This window comes from Magnolia sinica, chromosome 17 (assembly GCF_029962835.1).
Source record: "Magnolia sinica isolate HGM2019 chromosome 17, MsV1, whole genome shotgun sequence".
NCBI lineage: Eukaryota > Viridiplantae > Streptophyta > Magnoliopsida > Magnoliales > Magnoliaceae > Magnolia > Magnolia sinica.
Genome location: NC_080589.1, coordinates 22,043,566 through 22,055,411, shown reverse-complemented (window position 1 = coordinate 22,055,411; position 11,846 = coordinate 22,043,566). Strand labels below are relative to the sequence as shown.

At 39.7% G+C, this 11,846-nt stretch overlaps 1 protein-coding gene across 1 annotated transcript; it reads left to right on the top strand.

The window, feature by feature from the left end:
• The first annotated feature begins 8,409 nt into the window (after window positions 1–8,409).
• Window positions 8,410–11,477, top strand: LOC131231429 (universal stress protein PHOS32). The gene is made up of 4 exons (XM_058227602.1): window positions 8,410–8,706; window positions 9,967–10,073; window positions 10,888–11,006; window positions 11,116–11,477. The coding sequence occupies exons 1-4, from the start codon at window positions 8,538–8,540 to the stop codon at window positions 11,195–11,197; spliced, it is 477 nt and encodes a 158-aa protein (XP_058083585.1). The 5' UTR covers window positions 8,410–8,537; the 3' UTR covers window positions 11,198–11,477.
• The last annotated feature ends 369 nt before the right edge of the window (window positions 11,478–11,846 follow it).

Genomic DNA, 11,846 nt, shown 5'->3' with positions numbered 1-11,846 from the left:
TCCTTCTATGAATAAATTCCATCCTTGTTGGGAGTATTTGAAATTTTATTAGGGTGAGAAGTTGGGGTTCTCCATCTTCGAATTGGTTGTGTGAATAATAGTACAATACCTTGTTTGCTTTTAGTGCTCGTATGTAACGGTTATGGGTTATCTACAAATGTGATGTGAAGAGTTGATCCAAATTACTTGTCTTCATTTTTTAGCAACCAGCCAAGGAAAACGTACCTAAATAAGACTTTAATTTCACTACTAAACTATGGAGGTGTCCCAAAAGAATATTTTATGGATCTTCTGAGGAATGCTTTGAATGATGCTCAATTTCCAGTTTGTCCCGCTCAATTTCCCAATTTTCAGTTTGACCCGCTCAATTTCCAGTTTGTCCCGCTCAATTTCCAGTTAGGCCCGCTCAATTTCCAGTTTGTCCCGCTCAAATTCTAGTTAGACCCGCTCAATTTCCAGTTTGTCCCGCTCAATTTCCGGTTTGGCCCGCTGAAATTCTAGTTTGGCCCGCTCAATTTCCAGTTTGGCCCGCTCAATTTTCAGTTTGGCCCGCTCAATTTCCAGTTTGTCTCGCTCATTTTCCAGTTTGGCCCGCTCAATTTCTACTTTCCGAAATTCCTCCATGCTACAAGTTCTCCAGATGCAAATAACTGAAAAATCATGAAAACATGTCCCTCATAATGTTGTTCTGTTTTCTCTGCCGCCCCACCCAACACTTACACATCTGCCATAGAAGCCCTGCCAACCGTGAATTTGGGAGTGCACTCAAGAACACCCAAAATAACCTTTTGATTGTGTATGGTATATATGATGATCAATGTTCAACATTTTGATTGTGTTGCGGTTTTTTAGGTCGTATTGTTCGAAGGTTGGATGCTTGGTTTCAAACCTCTACCAAACGAAGTCGTCAAAGCAGTTGACCCATAGGTTAGCCCTTGAAAAAGGGATCCAGCGCTCACATCTGTTTAATATTGCATGTGCTGGTCCATGAATACTTTTGTGTTGTGCTGGTCCATGAATACTAAAATGAAGAAAATAAAAGCTGTAAATTAGTGGAAATGTACTACACCAATCGAAAGAACTCATCCTGAAGAGGTGGTTTGATTTTGTTCTCTAATAATCCAAGCAAGACTAAGAATGGTTATAATTTTTACTACTGATTAGTTTTTGATTTTTGTAGTTATTAAAAGACTAGAAATTTGTAGTTTTCTCAGTCTTCCATCAGACTCTTCTTAGAAATTTGTAAAAAGTTAGCTTTTATGATAAATACTAGCAATTAATGCTATTTAGAAGATTATTTCCATGCATTTCACGGTCATTTCCCTTCACTTCACGGTCATTTCCATGTATTTCACGGTCAATCCCGGAGATTCCATTTCATTTCACGGTCATTTCCATGCATTTCACGGTCATTTCCCTTCATTTCACGATCATTTCCATACATTTCATGGTCATTTCCATGCATTTTACGGTCATTTTTCTTCATTTCACGGTTATTTCCCTTCATTTCACAGTCATTTCCATGCATTTCCTAGCAATTCCCGAGACCTCAACTCAAGCCCAACCCAAGTTTTATCGAGTTGTTGTTTGTATAGCCCAACCCCAAGACCAAACCCGATACATCCTGACCAAGCCCAACCTAATGTCGGATTGAGCCCGCCCAACTTTCAGCCCTAAAATTATATATGGTATGTCAAGTAACTAATTTTGGTTTAGAAAATATTCTTGTTATATGAATAAAGAAAGAAATGAAAAAAAGAGATTTTTTTTTATATGCTTATATTTACATATTTATATAAATATGTGTTAGAAAAAAATGTAGGTAGAATAAAATTCTCCATGTAAAAAATAAAAAAAATAAAAAATAAAAGAAGAAAAAAGAAAGTGCATAGGGATACGGTTATAGCTACGGTTATAATCCGTAGCCATAGATCGGGGGTGGAATTGCGAAATCCGCGATTAATCGCCAATAGGGACAGCGACTTGCGGTGGAATCACGGGATTTAGGATTGATCGCCAAGATACGGCTATGGCTACGGATTATAACCGTAGCTATATCCATATCCCTGTGCATATGCCATTACCATTCTGCTTGAAGGTCTACCGTTGAAACCCTTTTAGGGGCCACACAAGTTTTGGATCATTATGAAATTTGTTTTTCCTCTTCATCCAGGTCTTTGTGACCTTATGAATAGATTGGATGGAAAATAAATGTTATGGTGGGCCATACAAAAGTTTCAACGATGAAAATCAATTTCCGCTGCTCTGTGGTGTGGCCCAGTTGATCTTTGGATATGATTTTCTTTTTTTTGATAATGCTCCGAAATGATCTAGAAATATGGATGAACGTTGTGGATATAATAAATACATAGCTGTGGGGCCATGTAACTTTGATGTCTTTTAAGCCGCTCGTACAACTTTCAGTTGGAGGAGCGTCGCCGTCTTCGCGGTGAAAGTGAAAACGAGGGGTAGTTTCGTCCTCAAGGTCGCGTCCGCACGTGCTAGTCTAAGTTGGTAACTTAAGTTTGTGTTCCTTCATAAACCCCTGGGTAAAAGGTTTTGTCTACGGTGGTCATTTTCTCCGCAAATTCTAGGATGAAAATACCCCTCCTTTGCACGGAAACGGATTGGCTACTCCCCCGCCACCCGCCAATGGCGGATCGCGTGGTCCGTGGGCCTCACCATTATGTATGCGTTTAATCCATGTCGTCCATATATTTTTCCGATTATCTTATGGTATGAGACCAAAAAGAGGTATATCCAAATCTCAAGTGTACCACGTTACAGAAACAGTGTTGAATGAGCGCCAACCATTGGAAACCTTTAGGGGGCCCACTGTGATGTCGGTGAGAAATCCTTCCCGTCTCTGTTCATAAAGCCACAAAGACCTGAATAAAGAGGAAAAACAAATTTCATAATGATCTAAAACTTCTGTAACCCCCAAAAAGGTTTTAGTGGTAGACGTTCAATTCCCCACAGCCTTTTACAGTGTGGTCCACTTGATAGTTAGATCTATCTTATTTTTATTCTGAAGCCTTAATATGAGCTCGCCAAAAAGATGAACAATGCGATGGGCAGATTTTTTTATTTTATTTATTTATTTATTTTTTTAGGGAGAACTTTTTCCCCTTACATTTTTCTCTAATACATAATTATGTAAATATGTATATATAAGTATATAAAAATATTTTTCTATCTTTTAATTCATTTCTTTGCCTATTTATTTAACAAACATATCTCCTAAACTATAATGATTTATTTAATGTACCACATATGATGTTGGGGTAGGAGAAGCTAATTTAGCCAACCAACCTAGTTATTTACCAACATTCCATAGGCTTATATGGATTAAGCCTTCAAAGGTACGAATGATTTCATGTGGTATTTTATTAAATTAAGCGAGGCTATCTATCATGACATTGAGCGGGGCAAACTGGAAAAATGAGTGAGAAATTGAGCGGGGCAAACATGAAATTGAGCGGGGCAAACATGAACTTGAGCGGGGCAAACTAGAAATTCAGCGGGGTAAACATAAATTTCAGCGGGGCAAACTAGAAATTCAGCAAGGCAAACCGAAAATTGAGCGGGGCAAATATGAAATTCAGCGGGGGCAAGCATGAAGGTTGAAGGTTATCAAAGAAATTTAAATTTTTGACAAAAAAATAAATAATTTTTGGAGTTTTCGATATGTCGAAAACTTTAGTTAACATGTCAACCCGATCGATCAAAGTGTTTCAACCGGTTGACTCGATGGATAGATAGGTTACACAGTTTTGAGTGTTTTTATGCAATTTGTTTCTGTTTCTAGTTTTGATTATATATACTAGTGTAATCGATATTAGAGTTATTGCTAGACATGCTTAAGGGTTTGAAAGGATTATACCTTGGACCATATCTCAAGTGGTAGACTAAGTGAAGATACCTCGTTTCAACATTGAGGTCTTGGTATCGATTCCCTAGTGGGGGTGGCTAATAGTGGAGTGTGCGCTGACAGTGGATTGTGCTAATAAGCTAATTTAGGATACTTCATAGGATCCATTAAAATATCTAATAAAATCTCGATCGTTAATGAATTACCATATAATACATTGTATATTGAAGAATATCATGATTATCCCAAGTTAGAAAATGTTGGAATCATTGACCATGTATGGCATGTTTTTATCTGGTAATGTAATAATTGGTTTAAATTAATCACATTAAGTATATACGGTTTTATAGGTATAAAGTACTATAGATAACTATAGACAACTCAAGATATAATTGTATTGAAAAATGACTTCTCTTCTTGTACGTGAGAGATTGAGAAGACATAGGTAAGTGAAAGAGTTCTATAATGGGTGAACTCTCTCCCATAGCCACTCCCCTATATAAAATACATTCAGTCCCTAGACCTCATGTTTGCCTCGCTCAATTTCATATTTGCCTCGCTGAATTTCTAGTTTGTCCCGCTTGATTTAATATTTGCCCCGCTCAATTTCATGTTTGCCCCGCTGAATTTCTAGTTTGACCCGCTCAATTTAATGTTTGCCCTGCTGAATTTAATGTTTGCCCCGCTCAATTTCTAGTTTGCCTCGCTCGATTTCATGTTTGCCCCACTGATTTTCTAGTTTGCCCCGCTGAATTTCATGTTTGCCCCGCTAAATTTCTAGTTTGCCCCGCTCAAATTCATGTTTGCCTTGCTAAATTTCTAATTTGCCCCGCTCAATTTCATGTTTGACCCGGTGAATTTCTAGTTTGCCCCGCTCAATTTCATGCTTGTCTTACTGAATTTTCCAGTTTGACCACAAAGTGATTGAAATTGACCACGAAGTGAATGAAATGGATTTTCAACCATCGATCCGATTGAATCTTGGAAAATAACTAGGTTGGTTGGCTAAATTAGCTTCTCTTACCCCAAAATCATGTGGTGTGTTAAGTAAATCATTCTAGTTTAGTAGATATGCTTGTTAAATAAATAGACAAATGAATTAAAAGATAGAAAAATATTTTTATATACTTATATATACATATTTACATAATTATGTATTAGAGAAAAATGTAAGGGAGAAAAAGTTCTCTCTGTAAACAAAAATAATAATAAAAAATCTGACAGACAGCCGCGGCATTGTCATTGTAATCCCTACGGCATTTTGTGGGTTCCATCATGAGGTCTGTGTTATATCCAAACCGTCCATCTATTTGGTGAGCTCATATTAAGGCTTGAGATGAAAAATAAGATAGATCTAACTATCAAGTGGACCACACTGTAAAAGGCAATGGGGAATTGAAGGTCTACCATTGAAACCCTTTTAGGGGTTACAAAAGTTTTGGAACATTATGAAATTTGTTTTCGTCTTCATCCAAGTCTTTGTGACCATATGAATGAACTTAGACGGGGAGGATTTCTCACAAGCATCACAGTGGGCCCCACCTGAGTTCCCATCGCCGGACCGTCAGCGCTCGTCTCTGCACGCCAGCCAGAGGAAGGCAGGGGTATTTTCGTCCTCAAATTTGGTGTCCGTACGAGGATGTCTAAGTGGGTATGTTAAGTTTGTATTGCTTCATAAAAACCACTGGATAAAAGGTGGGGTTTACAGTCGTAAATTTCTCCATATTAAATGGATTCAAATTATCTAAATTGTGGACGGGGATTGCGTACTGACAGCCTCAGTAGGTGGCTACTGATACTGCTTCGTGGGCCCAGCATGATGTATGTATCCTATCCACGCCTTCCATTCATTTTTTCGGACTATTTTATGGTATAATACCAAAAAAGAAGTAATTCTAAATCTCATATGGACCACACCACACAGGAAAGAGTAGTGATTGAACACTCACCATTAAAAACATTTTAGGGGCCACAAAAGTTTTAGATTAAGCTGATATTTTCGTTTTCTCCTCATCCAGGTGTGCGTGACCTAATCAACAGGTTGGATGACAAATAAACATTAAAGGTGAGCCGTAGGAAGTTTTTAATGGTGAGCATTGAATTTCTGCTCTCGTGGTGTGATCCCCGTGAGATTTGGATCTCCCTAATATTTGAGCTCATGCTCTATAATGATCTTAAAAAATAAATGGAGGGCTTCGATCAAACAAAAATAAAATAAAATAAAATAAAAAATCATGCGGTGCCAACAGAGCACTGTCATAATCCGCGTCCCTAAAATGTGAAGCATACACATGCATGGAAGCGGATCGGCGGGTGTACCACACACCAAGTTCTGTAGGTCCCATCCTGAGGTATGTGTTATATCCAAACCGTCGTCCGTACATTTGGAGAATTCATCCGAAGGCTTGAGCCGAAAAATAAAACAGATCCAAAGATCAAGCGGACCACACCGTAACAAGCAGTGGGGGATTGAACGTTTACCGTTGAAACCCTTTTGAGGGTCACTTGATATTTGTTTTCCCCTTAATCTAGGTCCGTTTGACTTTATGAACTATTTGGATGTAAAATAAACGTTATAGTAGGCCCTATGAATGTTTTAACGGTGAGAATCATTGTCCCCACTTGTATTTGTGGTGTGGTCCACTTTAGCTTTGGATATGAATAATTTTTGGGATCATGTTCTTAAATGATCTCGGAAAATGGATAAACAGTGTGGATATAATAAATACATTATCATGGGCCTATGTTAGTTTGATCTCCTTTGGACCGTTCGTATAACTCGGAGCTCGAGGAGCGTCAGCGCTCGTCTTCACACGACACGTACCCACTACACCAGCCAATCCGCTTCCCGTATGAACGTGCCACCGCCTCAAAAATCAGATTGATTGATTGATTGATCCCAAACTCTGCTTTAATGTCAACTTTTTTCTTCTTGAATTTGGACCGTTGATGTCAGCCAATCGTCCACCTAGATCACCAGACGAGTGTAACTTCTGGTTGATGATCCATCCACATCAGGGCCCATGATTTGGGCGGTTCAATCCGAGTAATTTGTACACGTGTAAAATTTCATGGCAACGACGTATCAACCACCACACTCCTACAGAGTACTAAATAAACAAAACCTCAATGTCCTTTCGGTCCCCCGATCCCAAACGCGGTCTACGGACGCGGATTTGGTGGTGTTGTCCCCCACCACCCCCACCGGTGGCGTGGTGATGTGTTTGGGCGCTGTAGGGCCCACCTTGATATATGTTTTTATATCCACGCCTTCACGGATGGCAAACAAACAATACAGTCGGCGCTAGGAAGGTTTCAACGGTGGATGTCATTATCCCCACAATTCCTGTGGTGTGGTCCACTTGGGCTTTGGATTTAATTAAATTTTGGATTGACGAAATAAACTGATCTGAAAAAATAGATGGACGGTGTGGATATAAAACCTATAGATAAAAGGTGGGCCCACAGCGCCCAACACATCACCACACCCTAGCTGGATGTGGTGCAGGCAAAAGACTACAACAGCACACAGCAATGAAAACCAAAAGTAAAAAACCACTAAAGCTGGAAGCGGATTGTCTGTTGCACCCGCCCAAAGGTTATCCCTGTGTGCTCAGGAAACGGATTGGCTACTCCCCCTGCCATCAGCCGATGGCTGATGGTCGGTGCCCCGTGGCCCCCATCATGATGTATATGTTTCATCCATTCCGTCCATCTATTTTTCTAGATCAATTTATGGCAATACCCATAGAATGAGATATATCCCAGTATCAAGTGGATCGCATTATAGGAAACAGTGTTGAATGAACTTCCACCATTAAAAACTTTTTGGGGGCCATAAAAGTATTGGATCAAGTTGATCTTTGTTTTTTCCCTTCACATGGGTCTGTATGACCTAATCAACAGATTGGATGTATAATAAACAGTACAGTGGGCCTCAGGAGGATTTAAATGATGGATATCCAATCACTATCGTTTTCCTGTGGTGTGGTCCACTTGAGATTTATATCCCTCTCATTTTTGGTATATAATTAAAATGATATTTAAAAATGAATGAATGGAATGGATGAAACACACACATCATGGGGGGGCCCACACAGCACCGGCCATCAGCTCCGGGGCTGGTGTCAGGGGGAGTAGCCAATCCGTTTCAAGCTCTCTGGGCCCACCGTGATGTATGTATTCATACTGCCCATCCGTTTATAATAAAGATCCAAAGCTTAAGTGGACCCCACCACAGAAAGCAGTGGGGATTGAACGCCCACCGTTGAAAACCTCCCAAGTGCCCACCGTGATGTTTTATTTGCCATCCAAAGCTTCTGTGGGCCCGAAAGAAATTTTCAATGGTGAGCATTCAATCCCCTCTGTCTTCTGTGGTGGCGCTTTGGATCTACATCACTTTTGGGGTCATGCACTAAAATGAGCTGGAAAAACGGATGGACGGCGTGGATAAAACACCCACATCACGGTGGGGCCCATAGCTTGGCCCAAGTGTTGCCACAAGAATATCCCTGTAACGGTTGGAAGAATGAATCCGCTTCCACTGAAAGCTCACATCTATAAAAACCGCTGATATATACATCAACACCAGATCATTCACTTAAAAGTTTCTATTGTAGTGGGCCTTTATAGAAAATCCGGTCAGGTGTATTTGACGGCTAAGATCATGGAAAAAAAAGAGCGCAGGATAGCAGTAGCGGTGGACGAAAGCGAGGAGAGCATGTACGCCTTGTCATGGTGCCTTAGGAACTTCATCACCCAAAATAAAGAAGACACATTCATTCTACTCTACGCCAAACCTCCATTTCCTGCTTTCTCTTCCTTAGATGGAACAGGTTCTCTCTCTCTCTCTCTCTCTCTCTCTCTCTCTCTGTCTCTTTCTCTCTCTCTCTCTGTCTCTCTCTCTCTATCTGCTTCTCTCTCTCTCTCTATTTTCTATTTGCAATTGAAAAATAATCACAAACTCGTGGTTCGACTCGAAACTCGGCCGAGTCAATTCGACTCATGAGATTTGAAGCCGAGTCACTCTTATGGCTGCTAATGGGTATCCGGACCTGCTGGTACCCGATGGACCCAAACCCGATTTCTGGATTTAAATGATCTTATGACGCAGGGGAGGTCGGGACGAGGTCGATCACCGTCTGGATACCTTGAATCCACAAGGTGCTCTTGAATCCAGAAGAGAAAATCTTTAATCCACGAGAAGGAATAGAATTCTAAGAAGAGAAAATCTTTAATCCACGAGAAGAATCCACGAGAAGGAATAGAATTCTAAGAAGAGAAAATCTTTAATCCACGAGAAGAAATAGAATTTCTAAGAAGTTTTAATTCATAGATGAATAAATAATAAAAATGAGTTTAACACCTTTAAATAATCTTAAAATCGTAATCAAAGAGTCCTCATCGAATATGGAAACAATTTTAGGAAGATAAGCAAATTTCCGCAGCCCACCCGTCGAGTTGAAAGGTCGAAACAGCAAAAAAGTGTCCAGAAATTGGATTTAAACCGGAAATTTCTGTGATTTTCGACCTGTGATTTTAGACCTGTCGACCTAGATTTTGACCTGTCGACAAGATCTGTTAACCTGTCTAAACTGGCAGAAATCAGCCAGCAAGCCATCCATATTTCAACCTATCTAAACTGACAGAAATCAGCAAGCAATCTGGAATTTCGACCCGTCGCCGCCGGTTGAACTTTGCTAAAATTTTGTCCATTTCTCCTTGGGCTTCTTCCGGTCCATGTGCGTTAGGAACTTGCTTGATCCTAAATCTTACCATTTATTTACGATTGTTGGAAAACCTTGTGTAATAACCTCATTCAATGATACGGAATAGGGGCGCAATTAAGGTGTGTTGGGTCGTGTTGAGTGTGAACCCGACCTCAAGAGGACCCAACCTGCATCCCGACCATCCATTTCATATGCCCTCAATTGCTTTGCTCAATCAAAATGGATTGTTGATTGGACTGAATGGACGATCCGGATCAATTGTTGGATTGTCCATGCATCCAAATTAACTTAAAAGTGCCATGAAAGCATTGAATCATGAAGATATTCCTACCCCTTATCACTGATTAAAAGTATTTTTGTTTTCAGCGTATTTGTTTTCTAACAAAGTAGCAGCAGCCATGGAGAAATATAGCAGGGACTTAGTTGATTCAGTCATGGAGAGAGCTAAAGTCATCTACCAAGAATTCGACAATGTGAGTTTTCCTTCTATTTAAATCTTTGTTTATAGTTGAATTTGTTATTCAACTTCAAATGATAGAAAGAAATGGATTTTAAAAAAAGGCTAAACCTTGTGGGACCCACTCACTAGTTATTGCCCACAAGTGGGCCCCACAGGCCTATGTCCAAGAAGGCCATCCATCCTTGGACATGGCTTGTCCTACTCTCAGATGGTCACAAGACTAGTGGGTCATTCATACGGCCTCGCCAAGTGACGACACATCATGCATGTTCAAGGTCAGGGACGTTCGTCAGGTGGGCCTGAAGTGCCTGATCTTGCACACATACTTCATGTTGGCATAATGGGGCGCTCGTAAGTAACATTCCTTATTAGTAAGAGCTTTGCTAAGCCAACATGTGTGTGGAGCTCTGCCCATCCAAAGGCAGGCACACGAGCTTTTTTCCGGTGAAAAAATCAAGCCACTTCGCTCCCGTTGCAACCACAATGTACAATACAACTAGACTGCTAAAAATTATTTTAGCCATTCATTTGTTTTGCACATTTTGGCTCATATGAAGTGTTAAATTGCCATAAGAACTAATCTGTGTGGCCTGCCTAATGGGAAAAATGAATCTCGCATCCATGTTCCATATCGGCACGTATGCCATCATGTGGATGAGTGAAATGCCATGGCTGATTGGTTGATAGAATAGGGTAGTTTCATCAAGTAAATAAATTACTGGGGCTATTATAATGTTTTAGTGATAAGAATAGCAGTGCTCTTGTCATTGAAGGGTGAAATCATGATTCTCTATAAGACATGAATCACCCTTTTACATGATCATCAGGTGAAAATAGAGAAGAAAGTGGGGTGTGGATATGCAAAGGATGTGATATGTGAAATGGTGGAGAATGTAGGAGCTGACATCTTAGTCATGGGCTCTCATGGCTATGGTTTTATTATGAGGTATTAATTTAACTATCTTGTAGTTATTTTTAGACTACAAAACTATCTTGTAATTCACTTCATTGGCCTTGTTTCTCCTAATTCAAATGTTTCAAATGGTTGATTGCAGGGCTCTTCTTGGAAGTGTTAGTGACCATTGTGCTAAGAAGGTCAAGTGTCCTGTTTTGGTCATAAAACGCCCAAAGAACTAAGCTTGTGCGTGTTTTGATGGTCAATCAGAGCGAATTGCAATCATTCAATCAATGAAGAATAATTGACAAAAGTGGGATTCAATCAACTTGAAACTCATAGAATTGCAATTAGTGGTATTGTTGTTTTCAAGAATTTTGTTCATAGCTTCCTCTTTAGTGATTTGAGTGGATTGTAAGCATCCAAACGCACCCTTCGGAGCTTTTGATTATATTCAAGGGTAACTCTGCTTCCTGTTTATTATTATTATTTTTTAATGAAAATTGTGGTAGACATTGTATATATATATATGTAATTGCAATGTAGAGCTTAATATCTAGGAAAAACAAGAAAAGAAAATGTATATTTGCTATTAGGAAAGCACTTCTAATGGCCATTGGTTGAGCTGGCCACGATTTTCCAGGCCCAATAAGTATTTAACATCTCTACAATAAATACTTATTTGGCACTATATCTACCACACACACACACACACACACACACACACACACATATATATTGTAAGTAGCAAGGATAATTTTATCCTGCAATTAGTTTTTTGAAAATAGAGAACTATGAATATTCAAAGGGCATGAGAAGACAACTTAATAAAAGTGAGGGCACTTCAGCACTGAAAACATTGGTATTGTCCGACGTGTTTGTATTGTTTGC